Here is a 23,266-nt window from a genome sequence, read left to right as displayed (position 1 = left end):
AAAAATACTGCAGATACTGGAATTCAAAGTAGGCTAGCTAGAAGAACGCAGCAAGTTAGGCAGCATCGGGAGGTGAAGAAGCCGATATTCTGAGTATAACCCTCCCCGTAACGTCAACTTCTCCACCTCCTGATGCTGCCTGGGAAGTGGTTGAAGCAGATACAACAGCAAGTTTAAAAGGGGCATTTAGACAGACAAATGAACAAGCAGGGATTAGAAGCTTACGGACTGTGTAAGCAAATAGGATTATTTTAGAATCGCATCATGATTGGCATAGACATGGTGGGCCAAAGGGCCTGTTCCTGTGCTGTACTGTTCTGTAATTGTTTCACTCTCTCTAATAGAGAGGCCTCTCTATGGTCAATGGCTTATTACCTACCTATCTTATTTAATGTAGCAAAAGCTTCCCAGTTGTGCAGAAACACCCAGCTAGCAGAGAAGATCTTGGAAGAAGGTGATCAAAACTGGGCTCAGATTTGAGTGGAAAGGCACAGAGTCTACAGAGAGAATGTTCCAGAGTACATGATCTAAATGACTGAAGGCATGACTACTACTGTCACAGTGCGGGGAGGCCGGAAGAACAGATGCCAGTATCTGAGAAATGGAAAATTCTGAAGCAGTCCAAGACCTTGGGGAGTTGAGAAGAAGAGGCAGTGTCACAAAGGGATTTAAACGCACAGAATATTTTGGAGGATCTAGGGTACCAGGATCCATTGTGGTTCTGAAAATGTGTTGCTGGAAAAGCGCAGCAGGTCAGGCAACATCCAAGGAGCAGGAGAATCGACATTTCAGGCATGATCCCTTCTTCAGGCTCATGCCCGAAACGTCGATTCTCCTGCTCCCTGGATGCTGCCTGACCTGCTGCGCTTTTCCAGCAACAGTTTTCAGCTCTGATCTCCAGCATCTGCAGTCCTCACTTTCTCCTAGCCATTATGGTTCTGCAAGGACAGGGGAGTCCTGAATGTGCAGGGGAGAAGACTGGGTAGTCAAGGGCTAGCTCGGCCGCTGTTCAAAACCTGCAGAATGAATAGCTAATCAGGGGAGAATTACAATAGTCAAGTCAGAGAAATAAGATCATTTGAGATTTTTTGTTTTATGAATAAAAACTGCAAAATTTTGCATCATACATCATTCATGACTGCAGGACTACTGAACAATACTTAAAGCATTGTTTCAGGTAGTTGCTGACTGTTCACAATTTGCAAAGCTTTGGGGAAGCCTGCCCTAGTTTCAGAAAGTAAACTTGTTGTGAAATTCTTTTCATGTTGAAATGTCAGAATGCACCAATTTGATTGTGTAAGGAGAGGCTTCGGGTAACATACATTGTAATGAATCTAGAATTGTTGTATTATTTTTAAATGAAAGGTAACAGAGTAGCTTTTGTGGAAACTCTCCTATTACTTGTACCTCACCTCTCCTAATATGAAATTGTATCACTGGCAAAATAACACAAGAAATAAGAGCATGAGTAGGTCATTTGACCTAGATTAGTGTGGTGCTGGAAAAGCACAGCAGGTCAGGCAGCATCCGAGGAGCAGGAAAATCAACGTTTCGGGCAAAAGCCCTTCATCAGGAATATCCATATGTTTATCCAATGCCCTTAAATTTGGCAAGTCTACTACTGTTGCAGGCAGTGCATCCCACACCTTTCCTACTCTCTGAGTAAAGAAACTACCTCTGACATCTGTCCTACATCTGTCATCCCTCAGTCTAAAGATATGTCCCCTAGTGCTAGCCATCACCATCCGAGGAAAAAAGCTTTAGCTGTCTACCCTATTTTAACCCTCTGATTACCTTACATAATTTCTTATATGGAAGGAAATCTGCCATCCTTACCTGGTCTGGCTTACATATGATTCGAGATCTATTGCAAAGTAGTTGACTCTTGATTGCCCTCTGGAATGGCCTAGCAAACCATGCAGCTCCAGGACATAGGGATTATAATAACCAGCAATCCCCATGTCCTATGAATTAATAATAAAAACCCTTGATTCCCTGAGACCAAAAATCTTGTTCTCCCAGTCTTGAATGTTTCAAGGAGGGAGACTCCACAATCCCCTTGAAGCAGAGAATTCCAAAGATATATGACCCTCTGAGTGAAGTAACTTCACCTCATCTCAGTCCTCAATGAGCAGTCACCTCCTGAGACTGTGTCTCTGCAATTTAGATTCCCCTACCAGCAGAAGCACTCTGATAGCTTCTGCCCTTTTGAGCCCCTTCAGAATCTTGAGTGTTTCAGTGAGCTCGCCTCTCAGTCATTTCACAGCCAGCGATTGTCAACCTAATTTGCTCAGCCTGTAATTCTGTGAGCCTGCCTGCACCACACCGATGCAAGTGTCGAGACCAAGTCTTCACAAAACACCCAGGTGATATATCACCTCAGTGAATTGTTTAGCAAATATTCAACTGCTCTATTTTCTTTAGGAGTTCACTTGCCAATTTGTAGTTTTTGCACACAAGATATCGTTTGGAAAGTGTCTTGAATTGCAGTTACTGGAAGAACAAAAGCTAAGTTATCAGTATCAGGCAACAAAAATGGGCAGACAAGTTTTGGTCTTGGATAGAAGCCATTTTGGACAGACTCCTGTAACAGATATCCACCTGAGATATTAATGGACATGTTGTCTTTGCCAAGTATTTAATTGGATCTGCTGTGGCCTTCTATCATTTTTCCCCTTTGATTTTCCTTTCATTTTACTGAGTTTTTTTTCTTTTGTTAAGCCTTTGTTAGATTTGCAATGTAGCTTCAGTTCACGAGCCAATTTAGCTAGTTTGAGGTAAACTGTTTAATAATCCAAGATCAGGGAGTTTGTGGAAAGAAATCTGACAAACTTGCTTTGTGGGCTCTATGTCTTTACTAAATATTTCTAAATTATGATTAGCTTTGGATAGTTCAGTTGGCTGGATGAACTTTTTGCGATGCAGAGTGATGCCAACAGCATGGATTCAATTCCTGCAGCAGCTGAGGTTACCATGAAGGACTCTCCTTCTCAACCTCTTCCCTCACCCAAGGCATGGTGACTCTCTGGTTAAACCACCACCAATTGTCTCTCTAACAAGAGAGCAGCCCATGGTCTGGTAAGATTATGGCGACTTTACCTAAGTGCCATTAACAAGAATTCACCACGTGTTGGCCATCTGTTTCACTGAGCTCAATCAAGAGAAGTTTGAGTAAAAATAAAAGGCACCCAGCTCTTGGCCCGCCTTGAGTTTATCAGTCCTGATCTTTCACTGTTTGGAACTTGCAAATTTAGGATTGGAGCATTTCTTTATATTTGACTCAAAGCAATCTAACCATTTGAATGAAAACTAACTTATCTTCAGTTTCTTGCCATCCACAGTATTTCTGGGTACTTTGCAAATTAAGCTATGCACAAAGTTAAAAATCACACAAAACCAGGTTATAGTCCAACAGGTTTATTTGGAAGCACTAGCTTTCAGAGCACTACTCCTTCATCAGGTGGTTGTCCGAAAGCTAGTACTTCCAGTTAAGCCTGTTGGACTATAACCTGGTGTTGTGTGATTTTTAACTTTGTACCCCAGTCCAACACCGGCGTCTCCATATCATAAGCTATGCACAGTCTGGTTCTGCTACATATCTGTTGCAGCCCAAGGCTAGAAATAAACTCCAGGCATGAGCCAGACGTATCAGATGTTGAGTATTAAATAGACTATTGGAACTCCTGTCTGCTTCATAACTTGCAATGCTATTTATATGAGTCCAGGCAACCCTGAGTAGCAGTAGGTGCAGTTGACGTATGTTGGTCTTAAAAGGATCAGCTTTCTAACCTGTTTGCTGTACAGGCAGTTACTGATGGCCAGGTGGCTAAAGGTGCCACCTAGTGGTAATACTTATCATTGGGTTTATACTGAATCATCTCAACCCTTGGTCAAAAACTGCATGAATCCATGTAAGACTCTGTTAACTCACTTTTTAGATTAGAATCAGTCTAAACATTATGGCACAGACAACATATGGCACAGACAACAGAACACAGGGAGCTAACACCTTCAACATCTTAGATTAGATTACTTACAGTGTGGAAACAGGCCGTTCGGCACAATAAGTCCACACCGACCTTTCGAAGAACAACCCACCCAGCCCCATTCCCCTACATTTACCCCTTCACCTAACACTACGGGCAATTAAGCGTGGCCAATTCACCTAACCTGCACATTTTTGGACTGTTGGAGGAAACCGGAGCACCCGGAGGAAACCCACACAGACATGGGGAGAACGTGCAAACTCCACACAGACAGTTGCCTGAGGGTAGAATTGAACCCGGGTCTCTGGCGCTGTGAGGCAGCAGTGCTAACCACTGTGCCACCATGCCGCCCACTTTTTTTTTAAACACTGGGTTTTTTTTAATTTTGCCTTTTGTAATCTTAGGATGTTTCAAATTATCTTACAGCCAATGATATATTAGATTAGATTCCCTACAATGTGGAATCAGGCCCTTTGGCCCAACCAGTCCACACCGACCTTCCAAAGAGTAACCCACCCAGACCCACTACCCTCTGACTAATGCACCTATCGCTATGGGCAATTTAGCGTGGCCAATTTATCTGACCTGCACATTTTTGGACTGTGGGAGGAAACCCACGCAGACACGGGGAGAATGTGCAAACTCCACACAGACAGTTGCCCAAGACTGGAATCGAACCTGGGACCCTGGTGCTGTGAGGCAGCCGTGCTAACCACTCAACTACCGTGCCCCCTTAATGTGCCATCTTAATATCTTATCTGGGCTGACACCAATTATTACAGTTAACCTGAGAATGTAACTTTTAAAAAAAAGTTTTGTGATTTACATATGAAAGAAGTGAAACCATCATGGTCATTCTAACAGATGAGAGACTTAACAAATAATCAAGGTATTTTTCAATGTATAATTTCAGTTACATCACACTGCAAACTTTTGCTATAAATTCTGACTCTTACAATTGTCTACTCCACAACCAACTCATGGAGGAGCAGTGCTCCGAAAGCTAGTGCTTCCAAATAAACCTGTTGGACTGTAACCTGGTGTTGTGATTTTTAACCTTGTCGGCATATGGGAGCAGTCTCGGTGCCTTTTAGGTGCGGGAAGAAAATAAACAAACTGGGAGCCACCTTCTGAGTACAATTGGTAATCCTGGCAGGAAAGTAAGTGGAAACTCGCTACAGACTCCATCTAGCCATTGATAAGACTACTACTGGTTCTGTGATCATGCAGACACTCAGTAAATACTGCAGTGTGATCCAGGGCCTGGCTAGGCAAGGAAAGAAAGTAAAATCTAAAAACAAAATGCTCTTAAACATTTAGTTGGGAAAAGGATTTTACAAAATGGGTTCTCTGGGCTTGACCACAGAACTTGATTGTAAGGTTGCACTTCAAGCAACACTAGTGGATAGCTTTGGAAACAAAGCTTGAAATACAAAATAAAAACCGAAAGGACTGCAGATGTTGTAAATCAGAACCAAAACAACAAGCGTTGCTGGAAAAGCTGAGCAAGTCTGACTCGCATCTGTTAAGAGAAATCAAAGTTCATATTTTGGGTCCGGTGACCCTTCCTCAGAACTGATGGTAGTTAGGAAAATGTTGGTTCATGTACAGGAGATAAGATGGGGGGATGGATAACGAGAAAACAATAGGTCGGATGGAGCCCAAAAAGAGAGAAGAACAATTGGACAGACAAAGGAGTTGATAATGATCTGGCTGGGAGGGTGAATAGCTGTTAATGGAGACTGTTAGTGGCTAACAGTAGATAGTGTGCAATAGCAAACTATGTGATAACAAGGCCATGTGTGTGTGGTAGGGGGCTAGGACATGGGGGAGTTCAGGCCCTAAAATCATTAAACTTGGTACTGAGTCCAGAGATAACTGCTGCCAGAGAAAATGGTGGAGGTTGATACAATTGCAATGTTTTGAATATAAATATTTTTATTGTAAAGCTTTTTTAAATCTTTTATAAAACATTTATAAAAGAGACAAAAAAACCCATCAAAACAGAAAAAAAGTACCAAGAACACGGGGCGGCACGGTGGCACAGTGGTTAGCACTGCTGCCTCACAGCGCCAGAGACCTGGGTTCAATTCCCGCCTCAGGCGACTGACTGTGTGGAGTTTGCACATTCTCCCCATGTCTGCGTGGGTTTCCTCCGGGTGCTCCGGTTTCCTCCCACAGTCCAAAGATGTGCAGGCCAGGTGAATTGGCCATGCTAAATTGCCCGCAGTGTTAGGTAAGGGGTAAATGTAGGGGTATGGGTGGGTTGTGCTTCTGCGGGGCGGTGTGGACTCCTTGGGCCGAAGGGCCTGTTTCCACACTGTAAGTAATCTAATCTAAAACAAGGCCATAACATAGTACCATTGTTACTAAACAACCCACTATTCTACCAAATCAAACCTAGCTACTTAACTAAAACTAAACTACAAACATATTGAATAAATACTAGTTTAAATTACATTCAAGTTACTTAAATGTCTTACTATTTTATACAATTGCAACATTTAAAAGGCATTTGGATGGGTATATGAATAGGAAGGGTTTGGAGGGATATGGACAGGGTGCTGACAAGTGGGACTAGATTAGATTGGGATATCAGGTTGGACGTGTTGGACCAAAGGGTCTGTTTCTGTGCTGTTCATCTCTGAGTCAAGAGTGTAGCGCTGGAAAAGCACAGCAGGTCAGGCAGCATCCGAGGGGCAGGAAAATCGACATTTTGGGCAAAAGCCTGTGAAGAGCAGGTAAAGTGCTGCTTCACCTGGAAGGTAGTTGGGCCTTTGAATACTGAGAAGGGAGGAAGTAATTGGGCAGGTTGCAGGGAAAGGTGCTGTGTGGCTGCGGGGGATTGTTGGGAGTGAAGGAAGAGTGGACCAGGGTGTCCCAGAGGGAACGGTCCCTGCAGAAAACTTAAAACAATTGTATAGTCATAGACTCATAGAAATGTACAGCACGGAAACAGACCATTCGGTCCAACTCGTCCATGCTGACGAGGTATCCTAAATTAATCTAGTCCCATTTGCCAGGACTTGGCCCATATGCCTCTGAACCCTTCCAATTCATATACCCATCCAGATGCCTTTTAAGTGTCATAATTGTAGCACTTCCTGTGGCAGCTCATTCCATACACGCTCCACCCTCTGTGTGAAAAAGTTCCTCCTTAGGTCCTTTCATCTTTAACCTATGCTCTATAATTTTGGACTCCCCTACCCTGGGGAAAACACTTTAATTGTTCACCCTATCCATGTCCCCCATGATTTTATAAACCTCGGTAAGGTCACCACTCAGCCTGTGATGCTGCATGGAAAATAGCCCCAGCCTACTCAGCTGAGTCTGAAATCAATGAAACTTCTACTGATCGGGACAAAACCAGGAACTTTAAGATCCTGCCACACTGCTGTTTCTGGACATGGCCAGCAATGGTAACTCGTGAAGCATGGAACAAATCCAAGTGTGATTGAAGGGCCTCATGTAGAGTAAGGTCAGACGAGTGACGTCACCCCCCTCCTGTCAAGGACCTGAATACAGGTCGTTCTGCTTTAACGCGTGTTTCATTAATGCAAATTCTCTTTAATACGATTGACAAATTGTTTCTAAAGCATAAAGTTTCAAAACATGTATTGGTTATACCGTGATTCCGGCCCCCATTTGTTTAAATGGTGCTGCTATTATGCAATTTTCATACAACACGGAATTGCACGAGAATGGAACTACTGTGTTATAGTGGAACTGATTGGAACTTTATGACAATCTAGCATGTTTAATGTATTTGTATCGTGGTACCTTGTCACCAATTTACCATGATCTCATTGATTTTACAACATGCCATAGTGGGATTTGAATACAGGGTTGATAATACCAGTACGATGAACTTTAGACAACCTTCTCCCTTTATCATCCCCTTCATTTCTTAACAGTAATTGCTGAAGTAAATGTTTCAAGTGGATTCCTTGTGCATCAATATTCTAATTGGTTGCACTGATTGTTGTTTTTTCTCTCCCTGTCAGATGTAAGCTGGCCCAGTCAAATGGATGGGGTGTAATGGTGAGCCATCGTTCTGGAGAGACTGAAGATACTTTCATTGCTGACCTGGTTGTTGGGCTTTGCACTGGACAGGTAAGCTCAAAGGATCAGCAAGTCATTAAAGATTTAGCTATGCAGGAGGTGGAAAGGCAGGTTGCGAGACGGATACAAGCAGTTTTCAAAGAGATATTCATCGGTTAGGTAAGTCGGCAAAAAGTTGTGAGAAAATGTGAAATTGCTCATTTTGGAAGGGAGAACAAAGTAACAGAATATTACTTAAACAGAGAAAAACTGCAATACAAAAGGACTTGGGGTGCAGGGAGTCTGGTGCATAAAACACAAAGCTAGTACACAGGTGCAGTGGGGAATTGGCAAGGGCTCAGGGAATATTGACCCTTATTTCAAGGGGGTTGGAGTGTAAGAGGAGGGAAGTCTTCCTGCAACTGTACAAGGTGCTGGTGAGAACACACCTAGAGCACTGTGAGCAGTTTGCTCCCCTTTAAGGAAAAATATTACTTCATTGGAGGCAGTTTTGAGAGGGTCCACTCAGATAGTTCCCTGGAATGGATGGATTGTCTTATGAGCCAAAGGTTAAACAGGTTGGGACTCTACCCACTGGAGTTCAGAAGAATGAGAGGTGATCTCACTATAATACATTGGATTCTTAAGTGCTGAGAGGATGTTTCTCCTCATGGCAAAGTTGAGGACCAGAGGACATAGTCTCAAAATAAAGGGGTCAAGAGTGTGGTGCTGGAAAAGCACAGCAAGTCAGGCAGCATCAGAGAAGCGGGAGAGTCGACGTTTCAGGCAAAAGCCCTTCATCAGGATTCCTGACCTCCTGTGCTTTTCCAGCACCACAGTCTCCAGCATCTGCAGTCCTCACTTTTGCCTTCAGAATACAGGGGTGCCAATTTAAGACTGAGATGAAGAGAAATTTCTTATCTCAGAGGGCTGTGTGTCTTTCGAACTCCTAACTATAAAGAGTTATAGGGGCAGAGTCCTTGTGGATATTTAAGGCTAAGATAGATAGGTAAATAGATTGATTCTCGATCAGTAGGAAAATCAAGGGTTAAGGGTAAAGGGCAGGAAAATAGACATGAGGAATGTCTGACCTGCCATGATCCTGTTGGATGGTAGAGCAGGCTTGAGGGACTGAATCCTGTTTCTGTTTCTTATGGTGATAGCAGAATTGAAGAGCAGTGCTTTTGTCCAGGACAAATCCGAAATACAATCAATAAGACGTTCCCTTTGACTGCCATTTGACAAAGTTATCAAGCTTTCACTTGGGTCTGTTGATAAATTTTTGAGGAGAAAGTGAGGTCTGCAGATGCTGGAGATCAGAGATGGAAATGTGTTGCTGGAAAAGCGCAGCAGGTCAGGCAGCATCCAGGGAACAGGAGAATCGACGTTTCGGGCATTAGCCCTTCTGTTGATAAATTCCCAACTTTTTTAAAGTAAAAGATTATCTTAGGTTTTTTTTGTTTCATCACTGGGAAAATTGAAAATGTGGTGAAAGTCACTCAAGTTGAATTGAAATATATTGAATTTTTGATGTCTTCTCAGATAAAGACTGGAGCTCCTTGCAGGTCGGAACGCCTGGCTAAATACAATCAGTTAATGAGGTAAAGAGTTTCAAAATTTGCACGTATGATTTGTCAAGATCATGAGATCGGTCTAACGCATAATATCCAAGATTGTATGTGGCTGGTTTTTGAGATTGGCTTTGTTTTAATGTCGTGGGTAACAAGTAGGTAACAGTACATTGCCACCCATTTACACATTTCTTGATTTGTTATTTAAACAGCTTTAGGCTCATCCACCCAGCTTGTGGAAAGGATAATTAGGCAGGACAAACATCAATCCAACGGGAAAAATAAAATTGGCTAGTTTTTTGAAATATGCTCTTTTAGCTTCATCTTCATACCATTTAGATAAAGTTAAAAATCACACAACAGGTTCATTTGGAAGCACTAACTTTCGGAGTGCTGCTTCTTCATCAGGTGATTGTGGAGAATAAGATCATAAGACACAGAATTTATAGCAAAAGGTTATACTGTCATGCAGTGATATATTGAACAAACCTGAATTGTTAAGTCTTCCATCTTTTAGAATGCAGGTTTTGGTTCATTAATATGTAAATCCCAGAACTTTTGGAATTTACAGATTGACTTAAAAAAAGTTCGGGGATTTATTTCTGGGAGGGAGGCTATTTGAAATTGAAGAACTCAGTGTTGAGTCCTCCAAGCTGTAGGCTGCCCAGCGGGATGAGGAGATAGTGTTCTTCCAGTTTGCAGTCTGAATCACTGTGGCAGTGGAGGAGGCCAGGGATGATTATGTCAGAAAGGGAGTGGGAAGGGGAATTAAAATGGGCATTGACTGGGAGGTCAGGTCAGCCCCTGTGAGCCTGCCTGAGATACTTGGTGAAACGTTCCCAGAGTTTAGCAAGAGTGAAATAATACTGATATTAAAAGGGGGCTGGCAGGAAGTTGGAGTGAAGCTGGAAAAGTGACTTTTTTGACTCAAAACTATCAATATCTTTCACTAGAAAGTTTGCTGAGTTGCTGAAGTCCAACCCTAAAGCTTTAAGAATCTTAAATTTAAAGACAACTAAAATTTATCAAGAACAACAATGGTTTGGGTGAAAATGTGTAAGCAGGGCATGTATGGGTGATTGATAATCTGTCTCTTTATCACTGATTTCATTTGCAATTGAACTGTAGAATGGTTACTGCACAGGAGAATGCCATTCAGTTCATTGTGTTCGTGCCAGCCTTTTGTGAGGGAAGTTGACCAGAACACCAGAAAAAAGTCATGCTCCTCTTTGATTTCCAATTGAACAGGGAGCTGTGATCGTGGTTTAACATCTAATCCAAAGGAGACAATTGAGCACTGGAGCTAACATGATTTCCTGTTCAGGTCATAAACATGTCTTGCCAAACTGATGTGTTCAGTCAGATTATTTGCCAATTGAACCAAGTTACTGAGACCATTGGGTTCAACTAGTCTCAATTTATCTGAGTGGATGGCACAGTCGTTAGCACTGCTGCCTCATAGTGCCAGATACCTGGGTTCAATTCCAGCCTTGGGTGACTGTCTTTGTGGGTTTCCTCCCACAGTTCAAAGATGTGCAGGCTAGGTGGGTTAGCCATGGTAAATGTCGGGTGAGTCTAGGTAGATGTCCTTTTGGAGGATAGTTGTGGACCCACACTGTAGGCATTCTATGAATTAACTGGTCTCTAGTAGGTGAGTTGTAGAGTTTCAACAATTACACTCTGTTTACCCTAAGGATGGGAACGGGAAAAACCAGACAGGTTTCCTTTCCCTTACAGACGATGATCTGTTTTGTAAAGGCTTTGCTGGTCCATCCTGTTCTCCTTTGCACATGTAACCGCCTGGTTTGGACAAGATAAAGCCAAGTGACTATAGTTGAACATGTAAAAATGGGAAAGCTACCAGACGGCACGTGGTCACCGATGAAGCCATATCTGAAAATATTGCTGATATTAGTTTGTGTCAGAAAATCTTGTCTATTGGGGCATGGCTCTTGTTCAGAGCAGAGAAAGCGTAAGGAGAATATTTGATGGATATATTTAAAATCATGTAGGTTTTAGACAGTATTTTTATATTTGCTCTATTTCCACTGGCTGATAGTCAGAGGACAAAGATTTGTGGTAATTGGCAAAATACCCAGTCGTGACACAAAGGGGAAAAATTGTTTGTGTGAGGGCTGGTTAGGATTTGAAGAACACTTCCTGAGAGCCTGATAAAACCAGTTCACTAATAGCTTACAGAAAGGGAATTGGATAAATATTTGAAGAAGTAAACGTTCACAGGGATATTGAGAAAGAGAATGAAATTGCAGGGATACAGAGGAAAGAGAGTGGGTGTGGGACAAACTGCAATGCTTTCCAAACGAACCAGATTAGACTCTAATGGAACAAGTGCCTTCTTTTTGTGCAATCCCATTCTACGATTTGGGAATTTAAATTTCTTGTTTGACCTACTAATCTGCATTCCTAATTGTACATTCTTGTGTTAATCATTAACATATATGGTACAAGTGTTTCAGTGACCTTCAGTTGGCAACTGTATAATTAGAAATTAGGTTACCCTTAAGCTATTGCTTGTGACTGCTTGCTGGATGGTTTTGGCAGCTGCCATTTCATCAAACAGTAGTGAATGAATAGGATTTATTCAGAATTGCTTTCATTGCTCCTTGTCTTTAATTCTGAGCCCTTTGCAATTGTGCTGCAGTATGAAGACTGTAATGCTGGTAGATGACAGCACCTTTAGTAAAATGTTCACTTGTCGCTAAAACTTCTTTCAACAGAATTGAAGAGGAGCTCGGGCAGATGGCTTGCTTTGCTGGCAGAAGTTTCCAGAACCCTCTTGCCAAATAAACCGGGCAGCATGTTTTCTGTCAACAATAACCAGTGTTTAGAGCAGCTTTCACTTTGTTCCTCCTGTACCAGCAGAATTGATGTTTGTTTTTGTACTATCACTGTTGCAGAATTACTGTTCTAGTAGAGGAAAGGGAAATGTGTCAAGTTTTTTGATGTGTTCCTTTCTCTAGAAGAGACAAAATAAATGCAAGGCTTAAATCATCATGTGCGTTTGCTGTGCTTAACACAAAAGGCACTCCAGATGTTGAATATTAATGAATTAAATGTTCCTGCTTTTGTGATGTTGCATTTGTTCGGTTAAGAATCTCTGTGAATACCTTCTCAGAAAGCTTTTCTAATTGAGATTGCACTCATCATCATCTCCATTGTAGTTGGCCCACTTGGGAAGAAGGGTCTGATACAGCACAAGGATTGCACTTAGTTTGGTCAACAGTCCGGGTTTAAGCAGCTGATCTCAAATTTTGTCCCCACTTGCTCCGTGATGAGCTGGACATCCAGCTTGTTGGCCTTCACATCAGCCAGGCTTGGCTCTGATGTCCTTCAGGGTTGATCATCCTGCCACCACAGACTGTCTAAATTTTGGGCAAGATACCAGAAATCTGGGATCTGAAGTACATGGAGGCTGAAAAGTACCCCAGCAGCCAGATTGCCAGTTTCTCGGTGCCATCCCAGCTCTGGGTCATTTTAACAGTGGCAACATTCGGGTGTGTCAGGGATACCCACCAGGTTGCTGGTCAGGGTTTTAATGTGGAGTATTAATGGCACAAAGGCCACTCTGTATATCATGTCTGCACCTTCCTCCCTCTGGCGAGCAGTATGATTTAGTGCCATTCTCCTGCCTTTTCCCCATATACCCCCCCCCCACACACACACACACATATACACACACACACATATACACACACACACACACATATATACACACACATATATACATACACACACACACACACATACACATACACATACACACACATTGTTTCTATCGAAATACTCATCAAATTCCCTCTTGAATGTCTCAATGGATTCTGCTTCGCCACACTTGCAGGCAGTGCATCCCAGACCTGAACCATTCATTCTGTGAGAGTTTTCTTTCCTCAATTACATTTACAAATCACTTTAACTTGGCACCACTCAATCTTTTTACGGGCAGGAACTGTTTTTCCCGATCTCCTCTATCCAAACCTTTCAAGATTTTGAAAACTTCCATCAGATATCCTCCATGCTGGCACCTCATCAAGGAGAACAGTCCCAATCTTAGCCCAGAACCATTTTCTTTCTGCACTCTGTCCAAAGCTGCCCAGAACTGTACTCCATCTGAGGTCTAATAAGTGTCCTGTATAAGTTCAGAACAATCTCCTTGCCCTTGTACTTTAGTCCAGGCAGCATCCGAGGAGCAGGAGAATCGACGTTTCGGGCATAAGCCCTTCTTCAGGAATCCCGAAACGTCGATCCTCCTGCTCCTCGGATGCTGCCTGGCCTGCTGTGTTTTTCCAGCACCACATTTTTCAACTCTGGTACTCCAACATCTGCAGTCCTCACTTTCTCCTTGTACTTTAGGTCCCTGTTAATAAAGTATTCTGCATCCAGGAGTTTATTCTCCAATTGTCCTGTCATCTTCACTGACCAGTGCAGATATAAACAGAGGTCCCTCTGCTCCTGCAGCCTCTAAAGTATTGTACAACTTACTTTACATCATCTGTCCATGCTCTTAATTGCAAAATGCATCACCTCACAACTGAGGATTGGTTAACACAGAACACAGAGAGTCATGATTAATGGGTCTTTTTCAGATTGGAAAAATGTAACTAGTGGAGTGACACAAGGATCAGAAACAAAAATAGAAATTTAAAACAGATTTAGCAGATTGTTGGAAAGGCTCAGCAGGCCTAACAGCATCTGTGGAGAGAAATCAGAGTTAACGTTTCGGGTCGAGTGACCCTTCCTCAGAGCCCAAGGATCAGTCCTGGGCCCTCTATGTGGACAAACTGAAGTTTGATAGTGGTTTAGTATAACCTCCCTACATTTCAGTTCTATCCCAGTGGAAATAAAATACAGTCAGTTCTGATATAACACAATAATTCCGTTCTTGTGCAATCTCGCGCTATGAGAAAATCACGCCATAGCCGCATCATTTAACTTAATGGGACCGCAATCATGTTATAGTCAATACAGAGTAAGGAAAGTTTGTGTTCAAAAATAACTGTCCGAATTCTTCAATTGCATTATAGCAAATTCGCACTGAAGAAACACGCATTATAGCAGGACTGAATGTAATTGCTTTTCTTTAATGACTTTGCTAACTTGTGGTGTCATTTATGGTGATTTGGAATATTTTTAAGCTGAGATCCCGCTGGTCCTCAACTCCACCTAGATTCTCATGTTCCATGCATGAAGTAACCCTGCTCCTCTTCTTACCAAAGCAACATGTGTTGAACTTTGGCCCATTCTACTCAATTTCTCCACCTATGAGAGTCCTCTCATCCCAGGAAGCAAACTGGTGGACCTTACTGTGCTCCATCCACGAGTCATTATGTCCTTCGCTGGGTAAGGAGACCAAAGAGCCATCGCTATTCCCTCCCTATCTACAATGACCTAAAGTTATACAGTGACAGCAAATGTACCTGGCATTTGAAACTTTAAGTGGATGCTAACACACAGGAACAGGATAGCACCCAGGTTGTGAACAGGTTCCATTTTCAAGTCTATTAACAAGTTGATTTGCCCGCAAGTCGGAACACAATGCAGGACAATATAAAGGAGCCATTCATTAGTACAGGAAATGTGAATACTTCAGATCTTTAAAATAAGATTGTATTCATAAATGCAAGCATTTGTAAATTGAAGACTCCCGGTCTTGAAGGATACCCTTTGCCAAGCATTTATTCCAACTGTGAAAGCATTAGGTGGTGAGTTCCCTCCGGTGGCTGATACCAATATTACAACATTTTGAAAACGGTAATATTACAACATTTTGAAAACAAGTCAACTCATGATTCTTAATTATTATGTTAAATGGTTCATTTTAATCCAATATTACAATGAACACTTGGAAAAAGATATGTGATATATTATCCGACAACACTTAACAAGCTAGATGAATCAAATGGCATAAAACTGGAAGAGTGCCAGAGGTATTATAAGAAATAGTTTAACATTGAGGAGCTGTGGGCAATCCTTTCAACCTTTTACTGGCAATTGTTTTCTATGAGTAATGATGTTCACGTCGACTTGGATGAATGTATAAGTTGGAGTTCATTGAAACTCATTTTTCAAGTGAATCAGTTGTGTTAGAACCTTGAATGTTTATGGAAACTCCTGTTTTAACTTGCAGCTTGGCAGGTTAATATAGTTCTGAATCTTAGTAGCCCATTATCAATTACAAAGTTGTCATTGGCTTAAACTGCAAGGGATGAGTAAAAACAAATTCAGTTTTTTCTTATGAAGGGAGCAATTAAAACTTACTACCAATTATATGAGCTTGTAAAGAGGCCATTTGACCACTCATGCCTTTACCCACTCTCTGCAAATGTACCAATTAATCCCAATCACTTCTTTACATCATCACAAATGTTTTCCCTTTAAAACAGAGATCAGTTGCCTTATTAAAATAAATGTTAAATCTGTAATCCATCACAACTGAAAAGGTTGTCTTAATAGGACTCTTATAGGTGAACCAACCAACTCTCAGCTTTTGGTATATTTCACAACAAACCATTCATTCTTCTTTGTGGAGTTAATGGTTCTTTATATTATCCTGTGGTATTTTAATAAGTTGCCATGAAGGACACTCAGCGTGCATGTAAAGTAGATAGTCAACAACAGCGGTATCCCAGCCTATACTCCAGTCTTTTTCTCAGATATATTCCTATACTGGCATCGCAGGCTGACTATTGGGTGGATTTCTTCCGCTTCCAATCAAGGGTACTGAGCCTCATCTTAATTCCTGAAGCTGTCCCAGCTAATTGTGATTAACTTGCAATGAGTCAAGGATGAAACCTGAGTCCTTTCTGACGTCAAAGTGATAGTCATACAGATACAGAACAATACAGGAACAGGCCTTTGAGTCCAACTTGTTCATGCCGACTCGATATCCTAAATAAAGTTAGTCCTATTTGTCAGCATTTAGCCTGTATCCCTCTAAACCCTTCCTATTCAGGTACCCATCCAGATGCAATTTAAAGGTTACAATTGTATCCGCCTCCCTCATTTCCCCTTGCAGCATTTTTATGCATATACCACCCTCTGTGCACCTCAGGTCCCTTCTAAATCTTTTCTTTCTCACCTTAAATCTATGTTCTCTAGTTTTGGACTCCTCTACCCTGGGAGAAAGATCTTGGCTATTCACCCTATCCATGCCCCTCATGAGTTTATAAACCTCTTTAAGATTACCCCTTAGTCTCTGACAGTCCAGGGAAAGAAGCCTGAGCCTATTCAGTCTCTCCCTATAGCTCAAACCCTCCAAGCCTGGCAACATGCTTGTCAATCTTTTTTGAACTCTTTCAAAAGTTAGACAACATCTTTCCTATGGTAGGTGGACCAGAATTGAACACAATATTTCAGAAGTGGCCTCACCAATGTCCTGTCAAGCCACAACACAACCTCCCAACTTCTATAGCAAGTATGCCAAACACCTTCTTCACCACAATGTCTATCTGTGATTCCATTTTCAAGGAACTGTGCACTGGCACCCCCAGGTCTCTTTGTTCAGGAACACTTTCCAGGCCCCTACCATTAAGTTATCAGTCCTGCCTTGATGTGCCTTTCCAAAATGCAGCACCAGACATTTATCTAAATTAAACACCATCTGCCTCTCCTCGGCCCCTTGGCCCATCTGATGAAGGTCTTGTTGTACTCTGAGATAATGTTCTTCACTGTCCACTTAACCACCAATTTTGGTGTCATCTGCAAACTTACTAACCATAGATCCTACAGTCACATCCAAATCATTTATATAAATGTCAAAAAGCAGTGGACCCAGCACCAATCCTTACAGCACCATTGGTCACAGGCCTCCAGTCTGAAAAACAATCCACTACCACCACCTTCTGTCTCCTACCTTCAAGCCAATTTGCATCCAATTGGCTAGCTCCCCCCAGATCCCATGTGATCTAACCTTGCTAACCAGTCTGTCATGCAGAACTTTGTTGAACTCCTTGAAGTTCATATAGACAACGTTTACCGCTCTGCCTTCTTCAATCTTCTTTGTCATATCTTCAAAAAAAACTTAATCAAGTTAGTGAGACACAATTTCTCACGTCCAAAGCCATGTTGACTATCCCTAATCAGTCCTTACCTTTCAAAATACATGTAAGTCCTGTACCTCAGAATTGCCTCCAACATCTTGCCCACCCCGATGTCTGGCTCACCGGTTTATAGTTCCCCGGCTTTTCCTTACCACCTTTCTTTAACAATGGCACCACATTAGCCAACCTCCAGTCTTCCGCTACCTTACCCCTGGCTATCAGTGATACAAATATCACAGTAAAAGGCCCAAGCTCTTCCCTAGCTTCCCACAAGGTTCTGTGAACCACTTGATCAGGTCTTGGGGATTTAATGTGGAGTTCTCCTCTACTGCAGTTGTTTCTCTTTTTTGTTCCCCCCCCCCCCCCCCTTTCAGATGCCTTGACCTTGTTCTTTGGAATTCCCTCCTGAAAAAACACATTGCTGCACCTTTTATGTTGCTTCTCAAAACCAACTGGAATCCCAAATTCTAGAGATAGGCCATTTGGCCCATTGAGACCACACCAACCCTCCAACAGTATCCCACCCAAACCCACCTCTGCGCCCCTGTAATCCTGCATTTACGATTCGCAACCCACCGAACCTGCACATCATGGTGACTGCAGGAGGAAATCAGAGCAACTGGGGGGCATGGGGGAATGTGCAAACCCCACACAGACCGTTACCCAAGGGTGGAATCAAACCCAGGTCCCTGGTGCTGTGAGACAGCATTGCTAACCACTGAGATACCATGCCACCCACTACTCTGATAGTTTTAGCTATCCTGTTTGGGTCAGAACCATTTTCTTCACACCTCAATAATACCTTGAGAAACATCCCTTCTTTAGGATGTTCTGTAACATTATGTATTTACAGAGGACCTTTAAATGTATAAATACATGAGTCACTTCATAGGGGTGTTGCAAATTTTGTCATCGAGATATAACTGGCAATATTAAGTCTGAAAGGACCATATTCTTAAGAGTAGACAAAGTTTAGGGAGTGAATTCCAAAGTTTGGGGGCAGCCATAGGCTATTAAAGTTGATGCTAAAAGGAGGATAGCAGATATCTCCAGGGTAGTGGGGCTGGTGGAGATTACATAGAGAGGCACAGGAAAGGCCACAGGGGGACTTGAAAACAAGAATGAGAATTTTCAAATTCAAATGTTGCTTAAATTGGTGCAAATGCAGCTCAGCGACAAAACTATAAGTTGTTTGTGTAAATTCACCTCCTTCATCCATCAGAGGGTACCTAATTTGACATTCTGATTTCTGAGCCAAACAGGAGTTTGGCAAAGGGAAATGATGCAGAGTTCTGCTGTTTTGACTCTTCTAAGCAATCGCTTTAACTGACCCATAACGTGTCAGTCTCAAAACATGTCAAAGCATAGAATGACCGACTGAGCTTGCATACGGCTCCAAGTCACTTGTTTTGTTCAGTTCTCAAAGTGGAATAATAAATCTTTGACTGACACTTCCTGTGTTTACTGAAATGAAGGCCAGGCTTAAATATCCAGAAAATACTTTTAAACAAGAAGTTTCTGTTTGCTAAATACCGAAAAGTTGGATACCACCCATTCCAAAACTGCCTAATTGGTGCTGTAATACTAATCACAGTGACTGACTGACTGACTTAGTCTGTTGACATTTTACAATAAAGATCATTGTGAACTGATCTGCTTTGCTGTATTTCTTCATGAGCTTAAACTTGTTCCTTCTAATTCCTGCCCAGTCTTCACCAATCGAAGCGAGTCAGCAACCATGCACTCTGTAGTTTCTGCTGAATGATGGAAAAGAGTTGTTAAAATGAACTGCAAGGGTTTAAATACAGACTTATTAAATGTGGAGCTAAAGCTCCTTCCTTTGATCAGCAGAGGTGACATGGTCGACCCAATTGGATGCCTTTGTGGTGGTGGCCACTTATAAAAGTACAAGATATGATTGTGTCTTTTTTTGAATCCACTTGTGGAACATGAATGTCGCTGGCTGGGCCAGCATTTAATGCCTGCCCCTGACTGCCCATGAGAAGGTGGTAGTGCATTGCCTTCTTGAACCACTGCAGTCCACATGCTCTGCCATTGCCTCTTGTGGTCCCTCGGTTGGTGTGTGGTGCTTTGTCCAGTTTCTTTTCATAGTGATTGATTCTGAGGTAACTCCACAGAGGCTGGGATCACATCACCAAGTCACCCTTTATTTACACATGGAGAGTCCTTGACACTGATCTGGATTCCTCAGAGCGAACAGGACCTCTGACATTCCTGTTTATATCTGTCAGCCAAGGCTCCCAAATTGGACCAGCCTAACAGCCCCAATTAAGGAACTCATCTTCTCTGAGGTCCACCTGACTGACTTTATCACAATCACTACCTGCCTCCCCCTCTGAGTCCGAGGACATGAGCCTGTTCATTTTTTTGTAGCTCCTTCTGGGGTGTGTTAGCATCAGGTCAGGTCTCTCCAACCCTGTCACGATAACACATAACTCACCTCTTGCGCCTGAAAGAAATTCATTCTTCAGGTAGCAGAGGCATCGAGACAGTGAAATCTGCTGAGTCCATCTCGGATTCCGAGGCATCTTCAACACTCGATGGAGAGAGAGAACCCACGTGTTCTGAAACAGTTGGAAAAGCTGTCGAGCAGCCAGGCATATTTTGCTCCCGCACTATTTGTGAGTTTGCAGCTTTCATGTGGTCCATGTGCTTGTTCAGGACCATCACACCTACTTGAACTTTTCACGTCACTGGACCTGACCTCATGTTGACCATGCCTCTTACCCACGCAGGGCCATTCCTATGGTTCCTACACCAAACTTCGTCCCCTGAAGTAAACTGCCTGTGTCACTTTTAGTGGAGTCTTGTGTCCGGCATTTGTGTTCCTGATGATGTGTCACCCACCCTGAGGTCCGGAAGGATCAGATTTAACCTGGTGTGGGGTCTTGTCCCCATTAGCAACTCTGCTGGAGCTATCCCCCTAGTTGCATGAAGACTGGTCCTATAATCAGGTAGGAACTGAGATAGTTTGGTATCTAGTGAAGCTGTAGGCTGTTCCTTTAATCTTGCCTTTAAGGTCTGGACTGCTCTTTTTGCCAGACCTTTGGATGATGGATAGTATGGAGCTGTCGTTATATGGTGAATACCATTCGACTTTAGGAAAAGTTCAAATTCCTCGCTGGTAAAAGTGGCCCATTATCTGTGACCAGCACTTCTATGAGTTCATGTACTGCAAAAGATATGTGCAGTTTGTTTTTATCGTCGTCCCCAGGTTGGACGAATGAACTCTATGCACATCCAATCACGTTGATTGGGCATCCACAATGACAAAGAACACTGAACCATGAAAGCACCAGCACAGTCGATGTGTAAACGAGTCCAGGTTTTACCCAGGCATTCCTTATGTATGTAGGGGAGCTGCTGGCAGTAATTCCTGTCTCTGTTGGCACTCTGGGCACTGCCCCACCAATGCTGCTATGTCTACTTCTAGTCCTGGCCACCAGACATAACTTCCTGCCAGCATCTTCATCTTGGAAACCCCTGGTCAAGTTCAGTCAGTATCTGGTGGTGACCTTTGCTTGGGACAATCACTCTTGCTCCCCAGAATAAAACGCCATACTCTACGGTGATCTGGTCTCTCTGGGTCCAAAAATATTTCAATTCTGGTTGGTGATGGCCCTTTGGTTTCCCCCATCATCTCCAGCTGTTTCAGTTTTGCCAGGACCAGATCTTTCTGCGTCTAAAGTCTGATATTGTCAGCTGTGACCGGATGGGTGTCCAGAAAATTTAAAACTGTTACGGACTCTTCCAGTGGTGTACCCCCCCCCGTGGTGTATCTGCCAGAGGGAGGCAGCTCACTGCCTCCACATTTGCTACTTGGCCTCCTGTACGGTGTTGAAAAGTGTGGCGCTGGAAAAACATAGCTAGTCAAGGAGCAGGAAAGTTGACGTTTTGAGCATATGCTCTTCATCAGGAAGGGTTTATGCCCGAAACGTTGACTCTCCTGCTCCTCAGATGCTGCCTGAGCTGCTGTGCTTTTCCAGCGCCACATTTTTCGACTCTGACTCTCCAGAATCTGAAGTCCTCACTTTCTCCTCCTGGACAGTGTTCCAAATTGTAATTATAAGTACTTAGCATTAGAACCCACCACTGAATTCGGTCTGAATTCGGGTGGCAATGCCTTGACCTTTTTAGTTAGACCTTGCAGAGGTTTAATTATTATTACAAATTTATATCTGTGAAGGTATTGGTGGAACTTTTTGACTCCAAATATGACTACCAAACTTCCTTGTCTGTCTGGGCATGTTCCTCAACATTTAGCTACCTAGAGCTATACTGATCTCTATGCCATACCGGGAGGCATCACATGTCAATACCAGTTCTCACTTGGCATCAAAGAGGATGTTAACTGTTTCCTCACTTCCTTGAAAGCTATGGCTTGGCTGACCCTTTTTTAAGTGTTGATGCAAAGGTGTCAGAATGAAGATTAGGTTATGTATGAACACGCCATAATCATTCACCAGCCCAAGGAACAAGGTGGAAGCTGGGGCACCTTTGATTGCCCTCACTTTATCTTCCAACGGATCTTGTCAATTCTGTAGCCCAAGTATGTTTCTTGGGATGACTGGAACACACGTTTTTCCTTTCTAAGGCGTACTCCTACCAGAGTGAAACATCGAAACACCATAGGAGAAAGTGAGGGCTGCAGATGCTGGAGATCAGAGCTGAAAATGTGTTGCTGGAAAAGTGCAGCAGGTCAGGCAGCATCCAAGGAACAGGAGAATCGATGTTTCGGGCATAAGCCCTTCTTCAGGAATGAGGAGGGTGTGCCAAGCAGGCTAAGATAAAAGGTAGGGAGGAAGGTCTTGGGGGAGGGGTGTTGGGAATGTGATAGGTGGAAGGAGGTTAAGGTGACAGTGATAGGCCGGAGAGGGGGTGTGGGCAGAGAGGTCGGGAAGAAGATTGCAGGTCAAGAAGGCGGTGCTGAGTCCGAGGGTTGGGACTGAGATAAAGTAGTGGGAGGGGAAATGAGAAAGCTGGAGAAATCTGCATTCATCCCTTGTGGTTGGAGGGTTCCTAGGCGGAAGATGAGGCGCTCTTCCTCCAGGCGTCGTGTTGCCATGGTCTGGCGATGGAGGAGGCCAAGGACCTGATGTCCTTGGCGGAGTGGGAGGGGGAGTTAAAGTGTTCAGCCCCGGGGCGGGTGTCCCAGAGGTGTTCTCTGAAACGTTCCACAAGTAGGCAGCCTGTCTCCCCAATGTAGAGGAGGCCACATCGGGTGCAGCGGATTCAGTAAATGATGTGTGTGGAGGTACAGGTGTATTTGTGATGGATATGGAAGGATCCCTTGGTGCCTTGGAGGGAAGTGAGGGGGGAGGTGTGAGCGCAAGTTTTGCATTTCTTGCGGTTGAGCGGAGGGAGTGTTCTTTCCGGAACGTTGATAGGGGAGGGGAGGGAAATATATCCTTGGTGATGGGGTCTGTTTGGAGGTGGCGGAAATGACGAAGGATGATACGATGTATCTGGAGGTTGGTGGGGTGGTAGTTGAACCTCTCCCGGCACTTTCCCCTGCAAGACCACTCCCTCCACGACACCCTCGTCAGGTCCACACCCCCCACCAACCCAACCTCCACTCCCGGCACCTTCC

At 43.2% G+C, this 23,266-nt stretch overlaps 1 protein-coding gene across 3 annotated transcripts in view; it reads left to right on the top strand.

The window, feature by feature from the left end:
* eno1a (enolase 1a, (alpha)) overlaps positions 1-12,611 on the top strand; it is a 52,038-nt gene extending 39,427 nt beyond the window's left edge. For all 3 annotated transcript variants that reach the window (XM_043676161.1, XM_043676163.1, XM_043676162.1), the window contains 3 exons: positions 7,991-8,099; positions 9,570-9,628; positions 12,337-12,611. In XM_043676161.1, coding sequence (XP_043532096.1) covers positions 7,991-8,099; positions 9,570-9,628; positions 12,337-12,406 — 238 coding nt within the window. In that variant the 3' untranslated portion in view covers positions 12,407-12,611. The remainder of the gene's footprint in view (positions 1-7,990; positions 8,100-9,569; positions 9,629-12,336) is intronic.
* The last annotated feature ends 10,655 nt before the right edge of the window (positions 12,612-23,266 follow it).

This window comes from Chiloscyllium plagiosum, chromosome 34, assembly GCF_004010195.1.
Source record: "Chiloscyllium plagiosum isolate BGI_BamShark_2017 chromosome 34, ASM401019v2, whole genome shotgun sequence".
NCBI lineage: Eukaryota > Metazoa > Chordata > Chondrichthyes > Orectolobiformes > Hemiscylliidae > Chiloscyllium > Chiloscyllium plagiosum.
Note: the sequence above shows the minus strand (reverse complement) of the source record. Positions and strands in the feature narration are given on the sequence as shown.